Source organism: Canis aureus, chromosome 26 (assembly GCF_053574225.1).
Source record: "Canis aureus isolate CA01 chromosome 26, VMU_Caureus_v.1.0, whole genome shotgun sequence".
NCBI lineage: Eukaryota > Metazoa > Chordata > Mammalia > Carnivora > Canidae > Canis > Canis aureus.
Genome location: NC_135636.1, coordinates 12,292,119 through 12,319,164, shown reverse-complemented (window position 1 = coordinate 12,319,164; position 27,046 = coordinate 12,292,119). Strand labels below are relative to the sequence as shown.

The 27,046-nt window shown below is 38.9% G+C and overlaps 1 protein-coding gene across 4 annotated transcripts in view; it reads left to right on the top strand.

Annotated features, from left to right (window-relative positions):
- The window catches only part of MACROD2 (mono-ADP ribosylhydrolase 2), a 1,919,734-nt gene that overhangs the window by 1,785,068 nt on the left and 107,620 nt on the right, over positions 1 to 27,046 (top strand). For all 4 annotated transcript variants that reach the window (XM_077872168.1, XM_077872167.1, XM_077872166.1 and 1 more), the window contains exons 12-13: positions 18,450 to 18,512; positions 22,906 to 22,974. In XM_077872168.1, the coding sequence (XP_077728294.1) occupies positions 18,450 to 18,512; positions 22,906 to 22,974 (132 nt within the window). The remainder of the gene's footprint in view (positions 1 to 18,449; positions 18,513 to 22,905; positions 22,975 to 27,046) is intronic.

The window sequence follows — 27,046 nt, the reverse complement described above, 5'->3', positions numbered from 1 at the left end:
TAAAATGAAAAAGCTTGTAGTATTTTAGAGAAATGACTTTCATTTGTTTGTTTTTGTTTTGTTTTGTTGTTTAATACTAGGTACTTAGTAAACATTTCTGGGTAACCTAATAAATGAACAAACACATAAGCAAATGAACAAAGGGAATTTCCCACAACAGCAAATAATGTCTCTTGAATGAAGTGGAATGAAGTGTCCTATTTGCTTTCCTGGGGGGAAAAAAAAGTTAAATTAAGATAAATCATTGTTGAGAGAGTTCTTTAGGGAATTAAAAGAGCAGCGAACGTAGTAATAAAACATTGCCCCCCAAAGCAGAAGGTGGTAGTTCCAGGGATCCCTGGGTGGCACAGTGGTTTGGCGCCTGCCTTTGGCCCAGGGCGCCATCCTGGAGACCTGGGATTGAATGCCCCGTCGGGCTCCCTTCATGGAGCCTGCTTCTGCCTCTCTCTCTCTCAATCTGTGTGACTATCATAAATAAATAAAATTTTTTAAAAAAGGAAGGTGGTAGTTCCAGTTACAGGAAGCCTATTAATCCCTTTCTTTTCTAGGATTGCCTGTCCTGTGTGTAATTTTGGTTTTGAACTCTTCCTTTTCCTGGGCAGAAAATAGTCCCCAGAATATCAGACCTGTAGTTATTTGACAACAGCTAAATCTACCCCAGAGCAGTTTCTGTTGTCTTTATTAACAAAGATCTTTAGGAGGTGAAGGTCATTTCAGACCAGAACTAACCAGCAATGAATTTGTTAGGGTGTTTTCTGAATACTGAAAAGGAGATGGGATTCAGAGTATGGACATAATCTTAGGGTAGTTAAGCCAGGTCTAAATTTTCACTTGATTGATGGAAATTTGGCTGCATTACTTGACTGAAAGCCTCAATTGCCTTATCAAAGAAAGGAGTCAAGGAAGGTATGCACCCCATAAGTTTGGGGGAGATTAAATGACATAAAACTGTACAGCATTTAGCACAATGCCAAAGTGCTGTTTCTGCTATGATTTCTTTCTACTCAAAACCCTTCTGACACCAATTATGTGGGTTTATTTATGGCACCAATCAATTCTCCAACTCCCCAACTTCACCAACTAAGTGTCCTACAATTGACTTCAACTCTGATACCAATTACCTGGATATAGCATCAGACCCCAGCAGGTTAAGGCTCAGTCCCACAAGACTGGCCCACTGCAGACATCAATTGCAAGTCTGGGCCACCCATACTGGGCCACTGACTATAAAGTCATGGGTCCTCACCACTCCCACCTCAGCTTTGATGATTTGTCAGAGCAGCTCACAGAACTCAGGGAAAACACCTGACTTACTATTACTGGTTTATGATAAAAGATATTACAAAGGACACAAATGAACAGCCAGATGAACAGGTACATAGAGTGAGGTCCTGAGCACAGGAGCTTCTGTGGAGTTGGGGTGCACCACCTTCTAGCTTATAGGATGTACTCACCCACCTGAAAGCTGTCCAAACCCCATTGTCTAGAGTTTTTACAGAGGTTCTATGACATAGGCATGGCTGATTAAATCATTGGCCATGGGTGACTGACTCAATCTCTAGTCCCTCTCCCCTCCCCAGAGGTCAGGGGTGGGGCTAAAACTTTCAACATCTAATCACATGATAGAGTCCTCTGGCAACTGGCTGCCTCCTAAAAGTTATCTGGGAGCCCACCAATACTCATCCTATTACCATAACTCAGGTAAGATTTAAAGGAGCTTATTATGAATAATAAAAGATGCTCCCATCCATTGTATCACTCAGAAATTATAGGGGTTTTAGGAGCTCCATGCCAAGAACTGGAGACAAAGACCAAATATGCATTTCTCATTACATCATAGTCTTACATTAAGTCATATTAAGTGTTCAATAAATGGAAAATAATGTTGGTCAAACCAATCTTTATACATTTTGATGCCAAGTGTCAACTGGGATGATTCCTGAGACTTTCTTACATAAAATTTTAGTTCTCTCCTTTGTACACATAAAAGGACCTGATCAGACCCGAAGGAGTGGCGTTTCACACCCATGGCTCCCTGAACTAAAGGTGTAGGAGTGTGGAAATAGGACGGAGCCAGGTCAGGATGCTACCTGCCAGCAGAGATGGCCCAAAGTGCATAGGGCAGGAAAAAAAGGTACTGGCTAGAAGACGAACTGGGAAGTAGAGGAACAAGTATGAAGTGGAGAGGAGAAGGAGGAGACAAGGGAGTGTGCCAGGGAGGGATGAACAACTTAAATTTCTAAAAGGAGGTTTTCTGATGGCAATATTGGGATTTCTTGGAAGGAAACCCATTGTTCTGGGTTAGGAACTAAAAATAAGTTTCCACAAGAGTGGAAGGATTTGAGGGATGGGGCTGGACCATGAAGAGGTACAATGTAAATAAAAAATAAAATGTATACATTTTATACATTAAAACTAACTCAACCTCTGGAGTCCTTCATCCCTACAGCTGATTGAAGGTGAGATAAACCTATGGAACATTGTATATGTGGCACCTACTCAGCTCAGTGTCCCCATGTACTCACCATATCCTCCAGCACACATCTTCTCTTGGGGCAGGCTGGCTCTAGGCACTTTCTTGCTGACCGTTGCCCAGAGACCTTAGTTCCTCACTGTGTCAGCCTCTCCCTAGGCTTATCTCTAGTCTCACAACATGGTGGCTGGCTTCCTCCAGAGTAGGTGACAGACCATTGCTGCTGCCATCTTCTGTTAATTAGGCAAGTCCCTAAATCCATTACACAATCAAGAGGATGCACATTAAGCTCAGTCTCTGGAAAGGAGGAGGATCTAAGAATTCATGTGCATGTTCCTAAGACCACCATAATCCCAAATGTTCTTCTTGTTTCCTATTCTAAGACATCTTACATCCTCACTGTGTCTCTGCCCTTGGATTCTTTGAGATCCCCTCAAATCTTAAATCCTCTTATTGATTTAAGCCCATGTGTAAGTCAAAAATCTTTTCCAGTACCATCTGCAGTCTTGAAATCAGTGAGAACGTGTCAGAGATATGGACTTTGCCACCTTGCAGAAAGTGATATCTTTGTGGGCAAGAAGTAGTGGAGGGGTATCTTAATAAGGGGTCAGGCCAGTTCCTATACCATATAGGTAATCGCCTCTCCATGAGGCATTCAGATGTGTGGTTTCGTGGGCTGAGTCATCTCCCACTATTTATTCCATTAGGTTGCTCTAAAACAGGAGTCAGCACACTTCTGTGAAGGACCAGATGGGAAATATTTTTAGCTTCATAGGCCACATATGGTCTGTGTCACATATTTTTCTTTGTTTTTATTACAACCCTTTAAAAATGTAAAAAAAAACATTCTTAGCAGGCAGGCTGTATGAAAAAAACAGGCCTACGGGCCAGAGTTTCCTGACCCCTGCTCTCAAATCATTATATAGAAAGATGCCCATTGTGTCCTCGGGAAATATTTAGATGTGCTTCTTCACCCCTCCCAGCCATGATAGCAGAGCTCTTTTCCATGTGTCTAATTTATCTTACTTGAGGTAAAATGCTGAGAGTCCTCTTTTAGGGTTGTATACATTTTACATAGGATTTCTCTCATTCCTTCAGGGAGACAGAAACAGGTTCAAAAATTGAGTCACTAAAATGACTAATGTGGTCCTGTCAGAGGAGAATTATGGACCTACAGGGCCATGGTCTCTCAGAGAACTCATTTTGTGTTTCTATCCATCACGTGAATAACAATAACCTTCTCCAACAAGCAGAGTGAAAAATGTATGGACTGCCAGTAAGAATTCCTCACTGCTCACTAAATATTGGCACCACAAGGGCTTTATGTAGCCACGGTGACATGTAGGGAATTTGTGTCAGTTCTGGCTTTTAATGGGGAAAAATAATCCAGTCTCAGACTTTGACTTTGGCATCTCCATTGTTTTCTCTCATATCAGCATTCCTCAAGAATGACATTGAACATACCAGAAAAAAAAAAAAAAAAGAAAGAAAGAAAGAAAGAAAAAGAAAACCTCCTGTGGTTTCAGCAGCAGCAACTGGAATCAAAATCCTTGGATTAAAAAAAAAATCCTTGGATAAGAATTCTTAAAAAAAAAAGTCTGCATTTTAATTTTACCAGAGCATTAGTAAAAATGTATTACTGGGCCCATGAGTCAACAAAAGTTAATGTGTTAACATATATATATATATATATAAACATATTTTATATATATATATAATATATATATATGATTGATGAATTCATTCGAGGAGAGGCAAAAAGCAGGAGGGAATTGAAGGAAGAAATGAAAAGCTGTTCATCATATTCAATGTTTCAGATAGCTCCAGATCAGTAGCACAGCTTTCTTATTTTACTACTCTGCCCAAAGTTGTAGCATTAAACACTGCTAACCTAAAGCGCTATGTGAAAATCATACATGAAAACATGTGGAACACTTGCAAGAGTGGGGAATTTGCTCTGTGAATGAAGGAAGTTCTTTAAAGAAGCAATGAATCAGCTAGAGATCTCTGTCTCCTGATCATAATAACTGCAGTCTTAAGTCCTTGTTTCACCCTTTTAGAGCTTACCTTGTAGAACTCATTATTAGTTGTAATTAAAATGGGACCAAATCATAATTTAATTAGCCTTAATAGGACAGCTTTGGAGGGTCATCTTTCATTGTGAATACATGATGTTTCTCCCTATAATTATTTGTTATTGTAAATTATTCCAATCACAAATTTAATAACCAGCTTTAGAGGAAATTATTCACTTGCCATTTCGAATGGTTCAAGAGGTGTATGCATATATTTGAGCATTTGTCCAGGCCACTGTCATGTGATCAAAAGAACTTTTGATATATTTTGACACGTTTTGTTTGATGTTCAGAATCACAAGGCAGCATTCATTACAATAGTGTTATTTTGGGGATTTTCTGAAGGAAACATTTGTGTAACTTTGTATGGTGACAGATGATAACTAGACATAGCATGGTGAGCATTTCACAATGTAAATAAATGCCAAATCACTATGTTTTACACCTGAAACCAATAGAACAATGTGTGTCATCTGGACTTAAATGAATAAATAAATACTCCAAGGCCATTTGACACTTCTAGAAGCTACAGATCTTCTGAGGTAAAGAGGGAGAAATTGCTTCCACCAAGTCCAGGATCATCTGATATTTGTAATGAGAGCTGGGAGTGGTGGAGTAATTTGTTCTCATAAGCAAACTGCCAAGAAGATAGAAAGTCCTAAAAACCTTTCTCAAGCCATTACTGTGAGACTGTTCTCCTGTGATCTTCTGTGTTGGTAGCATTCCATCATCCCTCCACCATCAAACTGTTTCTGTCTGTTGCTCCCTGCTACATCCACTCCCTCTTCATAGGGTTCCATTAGTTTAAGTAGGAAGGGGCTCTACATAGTAAATGACTGTCTCTAATTGTAATAACATTGTATATGCTGACAGATGGCAACTACACTTATCATGGTGAGCATTTTGTAATGTATATGGTTGTCAAATCACTGTGTTGTCCACATGAAACTAGTATAATACTGTTAACTATATTACAGTGAAAAAAAAAGACTCCCCCTAGACCCATGAGAGGGAGTAGGTCACTGTTTGATATAGATAGATGATAGATAGATAGATAGATAGATAGATAGATAGATAAAATATATATATATATATATATATATATATATATATATATATATATATTTAACCAAACATATTTCTGTGGAGATGTGGAGAGGAGACAACTGGAATTCCTTTAGAGTTATCCCAAAACATTGCATCAGATAAGGGCAGACTTCTGCAAATTGACCAATTTGGCAGAAAGAACAAAGCACATGCCAGTACTATGCAGCTAAGGATTCATGTGTTGCTTTATGTCTACAGCATTGTACAAACTGGCCATACTAAATTGTCTGTGGCCTCCTCTGCCATCAAGAGAGGAGAACCAGATATTCTCATTTGTCTTTTGATGTGGCTTCTGATATTTATATTTGGTTGTCTAAACTAACATCAGCCACCCTAGACAAGTTTTCCCTCGCCTTAAGTCTGTGGACTGATTGTTTCAGGTGGCTATTAAGTATGTGATTATTATATCGGGAAAATGATCCATTGCCAGCTGATATTGCCCTAGTACAAGGGAAAAACGGATACCATTGGGGAGAGAACATAACAACAACAAAAATACATAAAACTTTATTTGTTCAAAGTGAAGTGAGACCCCAATAACTTTTTGAAATACACATAATAGAAATTTGGGGGCATTTAAATTCAAGGGCAGGAAGTCTTGACACTCAGTATAGTAATTACAGAACTAGTGGTACAGTTAAGAGTACTAGATAAATAGAGTGTTATCAGTAGTCTTGGGAGAGGTGACAGTTTAATTATTAAATAAAAGTAATTTATACTAAATTGAAAGTGACAGGCTTTTAAAACTATGGCCTGATTAGAAAGAAATAGTGGTGGTACTGGACACAAGTAGGAGAAGGAGGAAGTATGGTAGGACTAGAAATCACAGAATGGGTGCAGAAGTGGGTTAACGGAGGCTAGAGCCTTTTTACTCAGCTGGCAGGAGGGCCTGCAGTAGGATAGTGTCCTACTTGTAACATAAAGGGAGCAGATATTGGAAGCGACTATTTCAGACCAGATGAATACAACCCAGATGAAATCACAAAAGAAAACAGACAGCTAACCAGGAATCAGGAATTTCAGCAAGTAAATATATATGTATACATATTTTAATGACCATTACAGGTTTCCCTCTCTTTCTAAAGCAGAAGTTTCCTGTGAAACCTTCTGTAAGCCAAAGTGGCTCAAAGCAAAGAAGCAATTACTATTTCATAAAAGTGAAAATCCTCTTCAGATTTCTTTTGGTTATTGAAAGCAGGTACTAATGTAGGTCTTTTGTAAAAGCAAAGTGCTTTATTTAAAAAAATATATCTTATACAAACCCTCTAGATAACATTCTAGAAGGTCTGTTTTCTACTGGTCTATTTTTCCTTCCTGTCTATTTGATTTCCCTTCCTTTCTACTGTTTCTACTGAAACATCTCTACTGCATAACATGCATTCTGGGCCCCTAAACCAACATGCCTTCCTTTGCTCCCAGGCTGGTCATGGGTCCTCAGCTCCGATTTTCCCAAGCCAAATGCCTGGATGGGATTCCAGGTAATATGAAAGCACGATGATCAATAGATTTCATATTGGAAGTGGATGACCAAGGCTCATATCCTGTTTCTACTTTCTATTAGCTATGGGACCTTTGGAAAAGTTTTTTATCCTAAATAATTTCTTCACCTATAAAATAGATTATTTACTGTATTTCTACCTCAAAATTGTTATGAGTGTTGTTAAATGGGATAATTCAGAGCTTTTCTAGTAGAGGCTGGCACTGCTCCTCATCCTTCATACCTCCATCCAACTACTCACCACAGCCAGTTGATTCTACCCCTTAACTATGTCCTCAATTCATCCTCTTCTTTTTGTTCTCACCTGCCACCATCTCAGACTTCTATCATCTCTTATCTGGAGTATTTTAATCCGTTCCATGTGGGTCACTTATGTCCCCCTCCTGCCCCTACCCCAATCAATCCAGGCCCAACAGAGCAGCCAGGTGAAAGAAAAGCCATGGATCCCTACTACCCTACACTACCCTCCTTAGTAAGGGGTACAGAGTCCTTTGTCACATAACCACTTGTTCTTCTTCTGGCTTCTCTCTTTGCTCCACTCCCTTGGTTTTCAGTGGCCCTGCAATATTAAATCACTGTGACTCTCCAAATATACATGCTCACTCGCTCTTCTAGATCTTGTTCCCCAACCTTTGGAACATTTCCTGTCCTCTCAACTCATTCTACCCCATATGCCTAGATATCTTCCCTGTAGGCCCATCTCACAGTCCTCAATCTCTACTCTAGCCTCATTGGCTACCCCCAAGTCTTCAAAGGTGCCATGGTCTTCCTCATATGGTCATATGGACATGCTCTTCACTCTATCTGGAAAATTCATCTATCCCTCCCTTTTTGATTCATTAATTTCTGCCAATTAATTTCACACAGTAAATGCCTTAAACTTATCAGCTCAAATACCCTTTGCACAGGCAAGTCCTCTCTGATGACCATGTTAGATAGAAGTCCTCTTGGCAAACTGTACTTCCCTCCATTAACACTTAACACAATTGGGGATAATATGTTTGTGTAACTATTTGGTTTAAAAATACCTTAGATCAGGTCTCCCATGTTAAGATAAGGATTCAAGGGCAAGTGGTTGATTTGGGGAATAATCCAGGAAGCACCAGGAGGAAATAGGAAAGTGAGACAGGGAAAGGAAGGAAACAAATACAGGTCCATGAACAAGAAGGTTATCCTGTGGGTGGTCAGGACTGAGTCCTGCAGGGGAACTCTATGGGATGTGCCCTAGAGTTGTCCCACCCAAGGGGAATGGAGACAAAGTATTAATTACCTTATCCTATCCATCACTGATTAGGGGCTGCTTCCAAATTTGCTGTACAGAACAAGCATCCTATTGAGACTAGAAAAGACCCTAAGGCAGAGTGCTATAGATGTACATGAGGGGAAGCCACTGGTAAATGCAGGTTGAATGCAGGGGACTTTAAAGTTTCAGCCTCAACATCCACCTGCTCCACTGGAGCAGCCCGCTTCTTCACCAGTCAGCTCTAAAGCAACCTACGTAATAGGAACACAGCATGAGTTGCAGATGCACGTGTAACTTTAAATTTTTGAGAAGCAATGGTTTAAAAAAAAAAAAAACTTAGAGAAACAGGCAACAGGAATTTTAACACTTTATTTGACTTAACCCATACAGCCAAAGTGTCGCATGTCAACATGTAATCAATATAAAAATTGTTAACAAGATATGGTACCTTCTTGTGCTGTCCTTAAAAGTGGATGTGTATTTGACATTCACAGCACATCTCCGTTTGGACATGCCACATTTCAGTGAGTATGATTTCTGCACTTAGGACTTATTTTCATGTAAAATAAAGGAAGTCATATGTTGAAATTTATTCTAGTATAGTAATTTCAAATAGCTATTAAATAAACATGGGGTTAAGCAATACCATTACTGGAATTCCACAGTTTTTAAAGAAAGATAAAACACATATATTTCCCTGCTATTTTTATAGTATTGAGTAAGCTCAGGAGGAGTGGCTAAGTTTTATCATCTATAGGACTATAATTTGAATAAGAGCACATTTTTATAAAAAGTTCATATTGAATTATGGAAAACCCACACATTGCCTTCATCCTAAACTTCAAAATTCCAAGTTTAGGTTCTTGAATTCACGGTAAAATCTAGTAAATGGTAAAATTAGGTAAATGGTAAAATTTCTATTTTCACCACTTAAAATATAGCATGTTTCAACACTAACAGAACAACTATGTTGCCAGAGGACATGGTAGAAACAGAAAGATGAAGGATTTTACTTCCTGCAACCATGTAGGACAGCCTACAATCAAGCATACATATACTGTATACTGAATCGTATACTGAATCGTGCCCTCCCTGAGAGACACCAGCTCTTAGCACAAGCACATTTTCAAAGACTGACTTCCCAGAGAGCCACAAGAGCAAAGCAAGTGGAGAACTGAAACAGGTCCAGCTTTCTTCCATCAACTCCCAAAGGGAAAGGTCTTTGTCTTCCTCATAGCCTAGTTTATTTCCTCTCCACCACCTTGAACTTCGTAGGTACTCACCAAACATTAATTGATGGCAGGGATACCTAGCAGCTTTTGAATTTATTTATGGAATGATTCTTCTACCTAAAGAACATCTTTATATCTCTTCTCTTCAACAAAAAAAAAGTGAAACTGTGTTTCATCTTGCCAGTTCTGTTCTAACATCTGCAGAGAGCACAAAGTGTGAATGTTTTAAACAAATGCGTGGGCACACCAGTTTTCTTGACTTAGAAGCATAGATGACAATAGAGAGAAATAGAATTTTTAGAAGGAAATTTAACCTTAGGGCTCAAAGTTAATAGAAGGCGCAATTGTTGTTTTGTTTAAGACAGAGAGAACAAAGAAACCGCATTGTAATGCTATTATGCTAAGCTTATTCGGCCATAATTTTCTCAGTTACGATGTAGACACAAGTTCATACCTGAAAACTGGTATAATTCAGGGTCAATTCACCAAGATAGGTCAACTGGTAGGAGAACCGTATGCATCAGCATAAGTTGATTTGTAGCCTCAGTTGTACTGTGAAGTCATTGGAAGACTTTGGGAAAGTTGCTTAATTCCCATTTGTTTCCTAATCTTTTTAAGAAAGGCCACATTAATGTATTTCTAATTATTGTCATTCCTTAATGGTTATTGATTATATGCCGGATGCTTTGTATCTCTGTGAGGCACCGCAACTTCCCCTGGGAAGATTGTGCTAATGAATAGTGTTTGTAAAGTACTTGGAAATCCTTGGATTAAAAGCTAACCATATCAGGGTAAAAGTATTTGTATTAACACACCATATGGGAGAACCATATGTTGTCTATTTAGAGGGTGTGCGTGATACTGAAAATAGCTCTCTGGTGCATTGTCTTGTGTTATTTTTATACCACATTATGTCATGGCAAGTTTTGGTTTGCCAGGGCCATACCTTTGTTGTGAAATGCTACAAAGTTCAATCCTTCAGCAGGTATTTGTTGAGTTTCTTATTGAATACTTGCCATCATACAAAATATATGGAGAGGACAGTTGCAGGCTATAGTCTCATGTCTTTCCTTTCATTGAACTTGTGTTACACTTGGGTCTCCCTTAACAGACATATCTGCTTTAAAAATAACAGGTTCAATTATTTCCTCTTCCCTCTACATGGTCAAATGCCGTTTGGGGACATTCTTAGAAAAAAAGAAAAAGGACAGGGGCACTTGGGTGTCTCACTCGGTTAAGCATCCAACTCTTGTTTTTGGCTTAGGTCATGATCTTATGGGTCATGGATTGAGCCCTGCATCGGGCTCCACATTCAGTGGGGAGTCTGCTTCTTTCTTCCCTTTGTCTCTGCCCCTCTACATGTGACCCCTCTTCTCTTTCTATAAAATAGGTAAATAAATATTAAAAAAAAAAAGAAATAGGACCAAGATGGTTGTCTTCTCTGTCCTATAATTGAAGACCCTCCATGAATCTTGCAGACCCTCTGTAAATGAAGCATAGTTATAATAGTATTTATTTCAAGTAGAATTGGTACTGACAGCCAGGAAAGCAAGCATTTCCTCAAATGGGCTATGTGTGCTCCACCACCTTCCCAGGAGGTGCTAAGTTATTAGCCTGGATGACTGTATTGTAAAAAGTTCTATACATAACGTCCACTTCCTGAGGAAGGAAGTCATTCTCTAAGGTGACTCCTCCAGTAAGAAGACAAAATGGTAATGGGATATGGTAACAAGAGCCTGAGTTCTGTGTTGTAGTCACCTTCCTTGAAAAATGCTGCCCTACATGATGCATGAACCTCAGATTTTATAAGTGATTCTTGAAATAGGAGATAATTTCCCCCTTTTTTCCTGATTAGTTTGTGAACTAGCCAAGCAAGGTCAGATCAAAAAAGAGTATATTTCATTAATTCACAAATATTTATTGAGCACCTATCAGGTGTTCATTCTAGGTACTTAGGCAAACTCAGGCAATGAAGCAAATAAACATCCTTGCCTTGGTGGAGCTTACATTCAAGTGGGGGCAGACATACATAAATAATATAATACCTACCTACGTTATATATTAGAAGATAATGGATCCAGATAAGAGAGTAGGAGGGTGTAGTGGTGGAGAGATGTAATTTTAAGTGGAGTGTTCAGCATAGACCTCATTGAAAAGGAAACATTTTGAGCCAAGACTTGAAGGACCTGGAAACAATTTGGGCAGAGGGGACAGGAAGTAGAAATACCAGGGAAGAAGAAACCTTAGGAGAGATAGCCAGTGTGGCTGGAGCAGTGTGTATGGAAGGGTTCTAGAAAAATGTCGGGGTGGGAAAACCATAGAATTCTCCACCACACAGGGCTTTGTTGCATTTGAGCAGGGCAGTGGTATTATCTGACTTGAAAACAACAAATTGTCTGGCCTCTAAGTTGAGAAGACGTCCAGAGAAGAAGAGATGAAACTACTGTCACAACCCAGAGGAGAGAGGAGGGAAGGAGGCCAGACTTGAGTGGTGGTGAACTCAGATGAACTCTAGCTACCTGTGCTCTCTACACATCACCACATTGGAATTTTAGCAACCATTACTCTTGATCAAAGACACACGATATTTCAAATCAAAACCCACAGTTTAATGACATTCAACCAGAGGCTCAGATAGATAACATACCTTTTCTACATTGAGAACTGAAATATAGTTCAAGCAAAATAATAATAATAATAATAGTAATTACTGCTTAGGGGAAAATGAAGTTTCTTATTTAATTCCTTGACAAGTGTTTATGGAGGCCCTAATGAACTGAAGACACCACAGCAAGGCCCTCCTTCTCAGGACTTACAACTTTGCCACCAAGGGTCAGAAGAGGTCACAGGAATCTGCAAGGAAGAGAGGTCTCAGGCTTTGGCATCATCTGGGCCTCAGTTTAAGATTCAGCTCTGCCACTATTCATAAGACTTCAGAGAAGTTAGTTGTCCTCCCATAACCTTGATTTCTTCATCTGTAAACATGTAGACAAAAGTGCAACTCAGTAGGACTCTTGTGGGATTCGTAGTAATAGGTGTGAGGTGTGTAAGAGTGTAAGTGCCTAGTGCCAGGGAGGCATTTGGAAAAGCATCTACCACTCATGTTAGATGGTGAGGACTCAACTGGACATCTCTTTATCTGCATTGAAAGATGCGTATGAAGCTTTCCATTAGAATAATGAGGCAGCCAACTCGGGAACTTATTTTTCTCAGACTAATCTATTAAAATTGACTAATTGGCTGATGACACCTCCAGAACAAAGTTTTTAAGTTTTTGGAACTAAGCATCACTCCCTTCTTTCCTTCTTTCCTTTCTTCCTTTCTCAAACCAGGAAGTAGAGCTGAGCGAGTAGGCATTCGCATGAGGGAGGTAAGGGTGAGGTGGCAAACACCCAGCACAGAGCTTAGGCAAAGTGAGGAGGGTGTCTCCACCTTGGGCTGAAGGAAACTGAGCAGACATGACAACTAAATGCACGGTGTGATCCTAGAAAAATATGATAGATATTATTAGAAAATTGGCAAAACTTGAATGTGGTCTGTGGTTTAGATAGCAGGAATGTCATCAGAACTAACCTCCTGATCTTGATGGTTGCATTGTGGTTATGAGGGAGAATGTCATTGTTTGTACAAAATACATACTAGAGTATTCAGGGCTCATGGAGGTGATTATGCCTGCAACTCACTCTTAATAGGTTCAGAAAAAGAGAAAAAGGAAAATTCTTTGGACCATTCTTGTAACTTTCTAGTGTTTAAAATTATTCCAAAATAAAACTATTTTTAGCATTGAAAAAATAAGTTTAGAATTGTAGTATTATGCTCATCTGGCTTTAAATGTAGGACAAACTCAATTCTCAATGTTCTTAGTGTTCTGTGTTAATATGCATGACGATATACTTTAACTTGTTAGCTATTATTATATTCAGTACCATCTTTTCACATTTATGCTGACCCATAATTTATCTTATCAAAACAACAAATTTAGTTATATTTCTTTTTTTTAATTTTTTAAAATTTTTATTTATGATAGTCACAGAGAGAGAGAGAGAGAGAGAGAGAGAGAGAGGCAGAGACATAGGCAGAGGGAGAAGCAGGATCCATGCACCAGGAGCCTGATGTGGGATTCGATCCCGGGTCTCCAGGATCACGCCCTGGGCCAAAGGCAGGCGCCAAACCACTGCGCGACCCAGGGATCCCATTAGTTATATTTCTAAGGAGGGAATAGTGGGCTCTGGCATCAGCTGACTGGGTCAAACCCTGCTGCCACCACTTGCTAGCTATAGCATCTTAGGCAAATTACCTAATAATACCTCTGTGTCTCACTTTCCTTATCCATGAAATGTGGATAATAATAATAATAATACCAAACCCATTGGGTTGCTATGAGAATTAAATGTCATGGCCTATGCAAAGCATTTAGACACTGAGCAGAACATAGCCAATATTCAATAAATATAAGCTGGTATTAACCAGTATTATCCTGCTACTCCTATAGCTCTATTAAATAAAACATAAGTATAATTGATGAAAGTGCCTACTTTTTTAGACCATTCCTCCCTTTTATAAGGTAATTTTTCATGTGTGTATATTCTAGAGAATTTGGGAATGTATTAGATGGCAAAATGTAAAAATTAAAGACTGAATTCTTTATAAATAAAAGAGGATTGACCGAAAAAAAAAAAAAAGTTGAGCCTTCCTCACTTGAGAAAAATAAATATACCATTGTATTAGTCAGCTGTTGTCACAATAATGCTGTGTAACAAATAATCCCCAAATACAGTACATTACAATGAAAATATTTATTCTTGTGCTCCCAGATTTGTGAGTTGATTGTCATTCAGCTGATGTACACTGGGTTCAGCTGAGCAGTTCTATTTCAAGCTATGACTTGCCTGGGCTTAGCTCCAGATGTACCTTGGGTTTAAGTCTGCTCCACATATCTCGCATTCTCTTTAAGCCAGTAGCTATAGGGCCATCTTCTCATCATAGCAAATGTCAGGAGTATAGGCAACAAGTCCAATTATGTTGGAAAGTTAAGCCTTTTGCTCACATTATATTCACTAATATTTCATTAGCCAAATCAGGCAACTTGGTCAAATCCAACAGCAGTGGGTTGAGACATATTCTCTGCCCACAGTGAGAGAAACACTAACTGTATACTCCATGACAGGGGACTGAAGAACTGGAACCAACAATCTAATCTGCATTATCTAACCTGTATTTCAATTGCTTATGCTCTGTCTGTGTCTGGAAATGTTGACACCTCTATAAAAAAAAAGAGTATATTAATCCATGAGCAAGCAGTGCACATCAAGTTGTTTCTTCAGGTAGCAGGAATGGATTTGCTGATTTACTTCCCCTTTCTCTTCCCATCCCCAAGCACCATTCACAAACTACAGAATTGGGATGGCAATCTGTGGCCACGATAGTGTGAGTTTGCCCTTGTAAATCTCATACAGAAATAAACATGGGTTACATTCTTGTCATCCAATAAATAATGCATTCCTTCTACCTTCATGAATTCAGTTTGCAGCAGGAGTCTCTTATTTTTATTTCTATAAAATTCTTGAAATATCCTTACATATAGTATATGCTCAATAAATATGGGTTGGAAGAGTGAAGAGCAAGATACTAATAACGGAGAAGCAAAAATTATGCAACAACTAGAATTCTCACAGGTTGCTGAGCATTTTGGCCTGAGAAAATAAAGTGTTATGTGACTCCCACTGTGAATGCAATGGCACTTTATTATCTGAAATAAATATGTGATCTTAAAGGCATACCAACTATGAGGATATAGCTTCTGCGTGACATTTTTTAAGCTAACAAAATAGCCTGTCTCTTCCCTATATTTCTTCACATTTATTGTAAGCCTTTAAAATCCCTTCTAAAAACCGTAAGTTTATATTCACCACTTTACTTAACTTTTTACTGTTTATGGGCTTCCTGTGAAGATAGCTAGACAGACAAGGCTGATGAAAAGAAAAGCTTGTCCTTATGAAATACCGGTAACTGTGTAATGGGATTTTTTTTCCCCTACCAGTGGAAGACCACTGTTTCAGTAAGAACCCACTCATCTGAGGCATTTTAATGGATGGAAAGCTATACGCCAGCCAAAATGTCCTTCTGAAAGAGTGAAATGAATGTTAATCTAATTGCCAGAGAATGCTTGCCTTGAAAGCAAGACTTCTACACTGGCTCCCCCTGCTGGATTCTAGGATGCGCTTGTCTGGAGATTGACGAAAGCAATGTACCTAAACCTTGTCATCTGAGGGCATATTTTTCAAACGGCAAATCCGGCATTCTTCGAGAAGGCACTTACTCAGTAATACACATGCCAGCTGTTTCTGGAGTTTGCTTCCTAAGGGCAGAAAGACTGCAACTGGATCCTGCAGTCAAGAGTCAAAGTCGGAAACAAAAGCATACCACTTGGGTGGCTGTGTTAGGGAGTGGGCATGCATATGCAAATGGGTAAAAACCCAGGAGCAGATATGTTAGGAAAACAAGACTGGTTTTTATTGTTGTAAAGCTGGACTTGGGGAATCTGACTGGAAACTTCCTTCTCATGCATTTCGACCTGCAAGAACCAATGCCTCACCTTCCTGTGACTTAATTGTTTCTCTTTCCCTTCTTATCTTCCTCTCTCCACAAGAAAGCTTTTTACTCTACAGGAGATGTGTTAACCAGACTAATTTTAAAGGCAGCCTGTCACTGCAGACTTCAAGCCTATTGTGAAATCTCTGTTAAAAAGACTGTCTGCTGGGGGTGGGAGTCAGGGGGAGACAGAAAAGCTGACATTTTCTCCTGCTTGATTCTGACTCCATTTGGTGGGAAGAAGGGGGAAGAAAATACTGACCTATGTTTTTGACACATGCTGTAGCACAACTTAGCCTTGTTAAGTGAGCCAGAGCAGCAAGGATGGCTTCCTAGAGCAAAAGCCAATGCCTGTCGCCTACTTGGAGGACTAGAACAGAGCAAGTGGCAGACATTATGGGATACTATGAACGTGCCATTTAGAACACAGGGTGTAGGTAGCTACGGAGCTGCCCTGTCCCAGATCCTCTGTTAAAAGCTATACTCTATCCTCCAGGACAAATAGCACAGGCGTTGTTGGGCGGAGGGAATCATACACATACTTACATCTCCATTGGTAACATTCCTTCCCTACTTCAGAAACTTTCTTTCTTTCTTTCTTTCTTTCTTTCTTTCTTTCTTTCTTTCTTTCTTTCTTCTTTCTTTCTTTCTTTTTCTTTCTTTCTTTCTCTTTCTTTCTTTCTTTTCTTTCTTTCTTTCTTTCTTTCTTTTCTCTTTCTTTCTCTCTTTCTGTCATACTATTATAAACTTTTTCTTTTATTCAAGTCAATTTCAAATGTTTTCCCATCTGCAACTCTCTTCAGTCGATTATTTTTCAGAGCTTCTTAGTGAGATGTTTCCCCATTACTTCCAAGGCTCTTGTTGTGCCTCTACTATTTGAGTTCTCCTCTGCGGAGGATTCCCCAGCCTCTTGCCTCTGGATTAAGAGCTGGTAGTACTGGATAGCGGGTCAAGTAATCTGAGCCTGGTTTCAGGTCAGGAACTGAAAAGGGCTGTGCTGGGTGATTCTTCTGCTCCTTGAGGCACTGGCTGAGGTCACCATTTGGCTGCATGCAGCAGGCAGCTGGGCAGGGTTGGAAGGTGCAGAAGGACTCACCCATATGCCTGGCCCCTCAGTGCTTTGCCATATGGCACCCTGTCCTTTACATGTGCCTCTTTCTTGGTAGGCTAGCCTGAGCATCTCTAACATGGTGACTGGCCTCCCAGAGGGAGAAAGTAGAGCTGCTCGTCCTCTGAGGCCTTGGCTTAGAGGGGCCAGAACATCATTTACATGTTTCATTGATCTAAACAAGTCATGGAACCAGTCTGGATCCGTGAAAGGAGAGAGATTCCATTTCTTGAGAGATAAAGGATCTGTGGCCATCTTTAACCCATAGTAATATATTCCAGTCACTCCACTTCTCTGTTTTCTGCACTTTAACTACATGTTTTATATTTTGCTCCTGTGTCTTTATATAAATATTTCTTTTTAAAAATTTTCCAAATAAGAAGAGATTTAGAAACTCTCCCAGCAGTGAGGTAGAAAATTCTGCCTTTATTTGCCTTTGAAAATTTTATTTTTTTACTCATAAATTCACAGATATATATATATATATATATATATATATATATATATATATATATATTACACATTTTAAGCCAAAAGAAAATGTTCACTAGTTTCTAGTATCTAGCCATCATTGCACCTGCCTAGTGATTTATTTTTCAAGGAGTTATTTACTATGGTGTAAACTTGACTGACATAATCTGTTCAAGACAAAATATTCCATAGCATAGATGTGTTAGACTGTCATGTGTAACTTAGGTACAAATAGATATTTTTAGCAATGTCTATCAAACAGGGAAAGATGCCATAGAAACTCAATCAACCAAATTTCCTTACGTGGTGCATATTGCTTGAGTCAAGGCAGAAAAGCAGATTTGAATTAAGATCAGTACTGCATTTTGGGAAATGCTGTGCAGGGAGAGAAATGTTGTAAGAGTGCTGAGTGAATTTTGTTTACTGTGGTTCAACATTTCATCAAGCAAATCAGGTGAGAAGGGACAAGTATAAATGTACCTATTTATGTGGGTAATTTTTCTGTTTCGCGCCTCTGATTCATCTCTCTGCCTTGCTTTGGGAGTCATGCTACATTGGTTACAATTAATTTCAGTGCTGCATATTAGCCGTAAAGAGATATTTCATAAATTGACTTGATGTATTTTTCCCTCTCTTTGGTTTTCTTGAAAGATGAGAATGGTCCAGAGGAAAAACAAAGTACAGAAGAAACAGAAGGGCAGAGTCAAGAAACAGGTGGGCTCAGATTTCTTTTGAGGAGTCTCCTAGGCCTCATCCACAGAGGTGAACAATAACTTTACTCAAATGTTTTCTAGAAATGCATATACCTTTTCATATACTGTTGACTTCAGTATTCATTTAGGTCTCCTTCAAGAAGCCATCAATTCCACTGACTACAGGTGAGAGTGCTTCCATTCAGAAGGGTACATTCTCATTCCTCATTCACCAATTCCATTTTTTTCTGCCTAACAACACTTTGCTTTGAAATGCTCTAAGAGCGACCAGCAGAGGTTAGAAGGGCCAGCTCAGAACTTGGCTGCATTAGGACAGGTCAAAATTAGCAGATTTTGTTTGGGAGAAAAAAAATGAAATGAAAAAATGTTAAAAGGAAATAAATAAGAGGCTTTCCCTCCATGAGGAGTAGAATGTTCTTCACTGTTTTGCATTACACTTTGAAGAGCTGTGTTTCTGGTTGTTATTTTACATGTTGTAGCAGATGGAACCTGGTAACCCCACAACCCAAGCTAAAGTGAGATCCAAAGACTTATTGACATTTCCTCTGTGCCCTAAGAAGAGATGTGTCTATTGAATGTTTATAGATTCTCTGCTGTAGATTCTAAGTTGAACATCTTTAAGTAAAGTAGCACTTAAGGCTCTAAAGAGATTGTCACCACCTTTAACATCTCATTTCTTCTTAGCCATTTTTGTACTCAGGCACATTCTTCTTTAAAAGACTGATAGGCCTAGTTATGCCTTTGTCAACACCACCACCAAAATCAAAATATCCTTCCTTTAGTCTCCAAGTCCTAATGAGCCCCCATGGAGGGGCATTTTTTTAAACAGTGGGCTCCATCCTATGTGTACCAGGCATGTCCTAGGCCATATACTGAACTTTGGAAATCAACCAGGTAGTGTGATAAGTTTTTCACCGAAAACTTCCTACATTAACCTTGGAACTTTTGCAAGAGAACTGGAATCTTTTATTATTAACCTGGAAGATGGAATTGAAGAAGGCCAATCAGAGAAAGCACTGAAGCAAAGCAGCAAGGACCTTGTGTAGCTGCCACCAGGTCAGCTGCCTCCCTTGGCCGAAACATAGTCCTTGCAATGAAATGAATTTCTGATACAGCGAACTGTTGTTATCCAACATCCCCCACCCCAGCTCCTGACACACACATCATTATGCTCCATGGATATGAATCTAATGTGAGAAGCTGTCATTGTTTTCACTGTTTGTGGCTGACAAGTATTAGTCAACTAACTGCTGACAGCTGAGGCCATTCTCTGAATAGTGAGATTTCACAGGTTTTATTCACTCACTGTTCTGTCCCCAGCTATCTTTATCACCATAGATTTTTCCCACACTTGTTCACATACACACACACGCACACACACATACACGTACACATTTGCCCATGTTTTATTAATTCATCCTTTTTAAGCTAATAAGTTGAGAACAAGCAGTTTCTTTTTGGATTTGGGATTGCCTGTCAGCAGAGAGTGGTTGAGTATAATATGTAAGTTTTCTTCTCCACCTCTTGGATCAATAGCATTATCATCACAATATGTTTACCTGTCAATGTAAAGAATAATCCTAAATGTACCCCGAAGGGGCTTCTCTTGCTCTTCCAAGTGAACCCACTGGCTGGGACAAGTCATGGCAGGATCCATCTCTGATCTTGGCTATTGTCAATATACATGATTATGTCTGCTATGGCTCATTTCATAGCCTCCCTAATCCAAATGCACAAAAATCAACGATGAGGTCCCAGCCATTAAAGTCCTTTTGACCTACTGTTGTTCTTCCAAAATATAAATACCTCCTTTACATTTAATATGATTTCCAACTTCAATTTTGATTATGTAACTGCAGGCCTCTTCTACATTGTGAAGAACACACAATCTCAAACCAGCACAGTTTTGACTGCTGTCATGATCAAATCAAATCAAAGTTGTAGACAATATTCCTCAAACAGTCCTTTAACAAATGCATATCAAGAGTCTACTGTGACTCAGGCACTGTTTTGGGCACTGGGATATAATAGCAAACCAAAAAAACAACATCCTTGCCTCCTTGAAGCTTATATTCTGATGGGGTTGGCTGTGGAGGGAGGTAAAATTCAGAAATAAACAATAAACCAAAAAATACAAGATGGTGATAAATACCTTGTGGAGAAATGAGGTAGGTAGAAGGAATACTGGGAAGGCAACTTTCCATCGTCTGGATTTGGGAAGGACTCCCTGAAGAAGGGATATTAAATAAAATCGCAATGAGGAGATGGTGGAAGAGCATTCTTAGATGGAGAGACAACATGATGCAGATGCCTCAAGACCAATTTTAGCATACTTGGAGAAAGAAAGTGTGGCTGGAGCATGGTGCATTTGGGGGAACATGGTGTACGATTTGGTTAAAAAAATCATAGGACCAGATAATGTCTGATTCCATAAGATTTTATTTTATTAGAACTACAAAGAGAAGCCAGTGGAAGTGTTGAAGTTTTAATGAGCTCACTTTGCCTGTGAGTAAAAGTGGTTACAAGAACCAGAGTGAAACTGGTTAGACTATAGCAGGAAAAAATGATGGCAGTTTCTGGAAATGGAGACAAAATGGACTGATCTGTTATGTTCCAGACAAAAAGATAACAGGATGTGCTGATGGATTTGGATGTGGAATATGGGGAAAAGAAGAATCTAGGATACTTCCTAGATTTTTAGCATGAGTAACTTTGTAGATGATGGTGCCATTTGCTAATATATAGAAGACTAGTCACTAGGCACAGTTTTTATTGAGGAGGTTAATAGTTCAGTTTTTTTCCATGGTAAATTTGAGAGGACTCTTAGTCATATGGAATGTTAAGAAGCTAGCTAGTTAGATATATGATTCTGGAGAGATGTAGACTAAGATACAGGTTTGAGATTCCCTGGCATATAAATGAGATTTAAAATCATAGTTCTGAAAAAAGCGAATATTTACAAAATAAAATAAATAAAACCATGGGTCTGGGTAAGATTCACTAGAAATAACATGAAAATAAAGAAAACAATGGGCTTGAGACACCAAGACATCTAGATATGTGACAACAGGATAGAAAAAAGAAAGTGTTTCAGAAAGAACCAGTTAAGACTCCATGAAATTCTACCAAGAAATCAAGTAAGATGAGAAAAGAGAAATGACCATTGGATTTGGCAAAGGGCAGTCATTGGCATCTTTCCTCAGAGAATTCTCAGAGGGGTATTGGAGCCAGTGGAGTGGGTTATTGAGAGACCATGAAATGAGGAAGTATAGAACAATAACATAGACAGCTCTTTTAGGGAGTTTTACTGTGAAAGGAAGGACAAATGGGAAGATGTAATAGCAAGGGAAGGTTCATAGTCTTGTTTTTTGTTTGTTGTTGTTGTTGTTGTTGTTGTTGTTGTTATAGGAGATTGTTACCTGCCAAAAGAAAGTGATTTATCTTCTCCAATTATTCCCCTACTAAAAATTTTATTCTTTCAATAAAGGCATGACCTGCAAGTAATAGTCGTATACATTAAGAATGAAGGAGATACTAGAAAGTATGCAAGTTGTCTTTAAATTTTAATTGTCACGGGTGTGTGAGTTCTCTTGAGTCCCATAACCCTGTTACTAAACAAAGAACGTATACTCCTTTTTGATTCTTTCTTAAATTGTTAAGCATTAACCATTCTAACTGATTTTTATAATCTTTCATATATTAAATTTACTATTTTAATGTTAGTAAGTTAATTATCTATTATCTTGGAAGCCAGATATGAGTGGGGTCACTGTAGTGCTTATGATATTGAGAGGAAAGATAAACTTTAATGAAGTTCATTGCCACTGTGATGGGGAAAGGACTTCCAAGTTTCTTAGTCCCCACTCTGTGCTTGGGTGACATGAAATCTCCAATTGGCTTTTGCTGCTTTCCTACAACTGATCCCCATTTCCTGGCCTCTGCACTGACAGCCATCAGATATGCTCCCTGCAGTTTGACAGGCTGGCATAACAGAGCAGAAGTGCTATGCTAAGAAAAACCAAACCTTAAAACACACACATGAAAGCACTTTGTAGAAACTTGCAAGGAAATACTTTCACAAGCTTTCACTAAAAGAAATGTACCATTTTTTTAGAGATGGGAAAAAGCAAAATGCCAAAGCATAATAGGAGGACCAATGAATAGTATTCTTCACCAAAAATAGTTGTAGTCATTGGGCTCTGTGTTCCCTGAAGATACTTGTCCATTAATTATAAAACAGAGTCACAAACCCTAGCCCCTTCAAAGACCATTCAGTGTCTTAGAGCATTAAACAGGCTCAGGCTTCCTTGCAGTAGTGAGGGACTTTCCACAGTCAGAGAAACTCATCTCGACAGTATTAAATCTGAGCCAATGTTTCTCTTTCTGCTGTATAGATGGAGTCAATGCTGCAACTGGGCCCAGCCCTGCTTCGGAAGAGGCTGTTGAAGTCTGTAAAGATGAAGGTATGAGACCACTTTTTATATCTAAAAATCCCAAACTCATAGAAGACCACTTAGATTTTGTTTACATGGGAAAATGAAGCAGTGAGCAAATCTACCTAATTCTCTTAAGCACCTCTATTTCCAACATAATCAAATATCACACCCACTCTGTTTTATTCCATATCTGCCCTTTTCAGAATAAATATATATTTGAATATATTTGTTCCTCTGAAAAGTAACTATTAAATAAGAAAATGATCAAAATCTTTTTGTTTAAAAAAGATGCTTATTTGAAACACCAGAATTAGGCAGTTCTACTGTTTACAGCTACTCATTAGGAGTAAGTTCAAAAGAGTAGCATTTGAGAACCACCTACCAGCAAGCTCCATTTTCCAGATATAATAAGAAAGAGAAAAATGTTGAAAGGAATCTATAGAAATAAATCTTTGGCAGGAAAATCATCCCTCATTCTATGAACAGTTACCATGAGAAGAAAATGGTGCAGACCCAGGTATCTCCAGAAGAAGAAAAAAGCAAAGGAAAATAATATTTAAGGTCTAGAAAAAAATTTGAGGGAGAAATACTGGGGGCTCATGTGCAGACAGAGTTCAGAAACTTATCTGAAGGAAAAATAGTCCCTTCTTTTCTTTGACCCTATCTGTCTCCACACAAAAAGATAGTATTATTTTATATCAGTCATCAGAGGCTATTAAAAACCCTTCTATAAACAAGATTGTTGTGTTTTTATGAATGGGCATCTAGTAAACCATGGAATCTACTTGGAACTTTTATATAAATGTGTTGAATACATTTTTTTTCAGTTTGGAGTAATATAAAAATAGATATATACTTGATATTGATACTTGCTATTCCTTGAATCAGTATTTAGAAAATCAAAGTCATTTTACAATTTTTTTTAAAGATTTTATTTATTTATTTGAGAGAGAGAGAAAGGAGAGAGAGAGAGAGCACAGAGGGAGAGTAAAAGGGAAAAGCATAATCCCAGCTGAGCAGGGAGCCCTACATGAGACTTGATCCCAGGACCTTGAGATCATGATCTGAGCCGAAGGCAGATGCTTAACAGACTGAGCCACTCAGGTGCCTTGTTTTATAATTTTAATACTCAGCTATTTGCAAAATGCATTTCATTTCATATTATCTGGTAAATGGGTTTTCCTAAATGAGATGTCCTGTGTAATGAGAATAGTTGCTAACATTGTGAACTCTGGGGCTAGATGGTTGAAGCTTAAATCCTGTCTCTGCCACTCAAAATTGATATAACCTTTGACAAGTAACTCAAGGAATTAACAAGTAATGACAAGTAATTAACCTATTTGTGCTTTAGTCTTTTCCTCTGTAGAATGAAGACAATAATAATATCTACCTCAAAAAATACCATAGACTTGTCAATTGTACAAACTTTTCACCTGGCACATGTACAGATTGGGCTTCCCAAAGATAGATTCTGTGAAGGAGATTAGGAAACAAACATTTATCAGGGAGCGCTCTTAGAATCAACACCTGTGAAAGAGAAAGAGTCAAAGCAGAACTGGGTAGAAAGGCACTACCAACAGAAGCCATAGCTAGTCTGAAGATAGCGTGACCCTTCTGAGATGTATCATCAGAATGGAAGAGTCAGGTCAGTAAAACCTTCCACTGATAAGTCACCTGATACTGGCTGCCTGGGGAAGAGAGCATGGCCCTCCGTGAGGCAGAGGTCTTCCACTGCGGTAATCCTGGAAGCCTGAGGTTAATGAGGGCTGCTTGCACCTGGGAAAATAAATTCCTCATTCTTAAAGGGGGATCTTGGTTGCCCAACAAGTATGTATCACACTATAACTTTCCGTGGTCCTTTTTTGATCATTGCCACTTTTTAAATGAATTCCTTAGCACTTCCCTTCATATTACTCAAATATGTGTTCTTACATGCCTGGTTTTAAAGCCATTTGGTGTATCTAAAAATGTAATAATGTAGATATCCACATAGGTTCTGATGAAAAACCACAGGTCAGCTTAGAGAGAGAAATAAACCTGACTCCATCACTCTCATCACTCCATCCACTCCATCACAGTGGAAAGACAGAAAGTGGTGTTCATCTTATGCAAATAACTTTGGACATTCCAGTCATTTGGCTTGTGATAAAAAAAAAAATTTAATGTCATGAAATTGAATGGTGGAGTTTAGGAAACAAGAGATAATCTAAGTACTTCAAACTGTGATATTTCCTGTTGAGCTGTTTGGTTTGGAGATATTACACCTTTGTAGAAACACAGTCTGTGATGTTTCTTGATGCTTTTAGGATCTCACACCATTAATTGCTCATGCCAGGATCAATTTCTCAGAATACTTTTAGGATTTTCTTTACATTAAACTTAATGGTGATGACTCAAGTTCTGTCACATATCACAAATGCAATTCCCTAGTAAGATTAAATGTGAAGTTTTAAGGATTTTACTGAAATAAATTGTTAATATCCATTAACCTCTTGATCTTGGACAAGGAAAAGTATTTTGAAACCCACATTAACATGTGATCCAGTTTCAATTAAAAATGGGACATATAAGATAAGATTTTTGCTTTTCCCTTCTGAAATAGCATAGACATGAGACCGCTGTTATTGATTGATTACCCATCTGTACAAAGCTTACGCCAAGTGCCTGCCATCTTGACTGATATATACACAGCTTAGAACAAAAAAAGAAATGAATTTGCCATTGAAAGCCTCCAAGACTGAGGTCAAGTTGAGATTAAAAGACAGTCACATGTGTTGTGGATTCATTTCAAACATTCACCATTATTAGCGTTCATGCAGAAATATATCTCCTCCTTGGTGACACCTGTACTATTTATGAGCTCTGCAGTTATAAGATCACTTATAAAAATGCTTATTACACTCTCCAGTTTAAGTGGCAGAATGTTTTTGCTGATCAAAGGTCCTGAAGGAGCCTTTGCTTTCTTGCTTTTGCTTCCAGACTTTGATCTTGCCCCAGCATCTTCTTGGATTTTGGAATCCCTGATATTATGGGCTGAACTTTCTCTCTCAATCTCTCTCTCTCTTTCTCTCTCTCTCTCTCTCCAAAATAATTCCCAAAGATTTTGAGATTCACCAGTTATTTCTCAGTTTGCTTGTTGATTGGCTGGATTTACATTTTTTTTTTATTTTTTAATTTACATTTATAACTTTGGTTCTCCCAGGAAACTGGAGTCTTCTAAACTTCCAGGACTGAAAATGAGCAAACAAAAAAATTAGCTGGCTATGTCACTTGGTTTGGGATATTAAAAAATTTTTTTAGGATACCTGGGTGGCGCGGCAGTTTGGCGCCTGCCTTTGGCCCAGGGCGCGATCCTGGAGACCCGGGATCAAATCCCACGTCCGGCTCCCAGTGCATGGAGCCTGCTTCTCCCTCTGCCTGTGTCTCTGCCTCTCTCTCTCTCTGTGTGACTATCATAAATAAACAAAAAAAAACTTTTTTTTTAAGATTTTATTTACTCATTCATGAGAGACATGGCGGGGCGGGGTGGGGCAGAGACACAGGCAGAGGGAGAAGCAGGCTCCATGCAGGGAGCCTGACATGGGACTGGATCCCAAGTCTCCAGGATCACATCCTGGGCTGAAGGTGGCGCTAAACTGCTGAGCCACCCGGGCTGCCCTGGATATTAGATTTTTAAAAAAATTAAAATAGGTATGTGAGAGTTGAAGAATTTCAAGAGAAAGTGTCTTCTGGAGTGTCTTCTGTACCAGTGATTTTGTTCAAACGTTCTAGACATATTTCCCACTGGGTACCGATATGCTTATTGCCCATTTACCCCACATAACTGCTAACAATGCAAGCTGCTAACAGAAGGAGGTACAACTGATTGGCTGTGGGATCAAGAGCTAGATTGTGCACTGCAGACTGAAGGCACCTGTTCCCAATGACTCATTACAGACCTCCGGTGGGCAGCAGTTGAGTTGGGAAGCTGAGATGTGAGGAGGAGGAATGTTGATGTATAATTCATCCACAGGGTGGGTTCATGCCAAAGATGCCACAGCTAGGACTGAATTGAAAGGTAATGCTGGCCTGAGAAAATATCTGTAGGTTCATAGGAGTT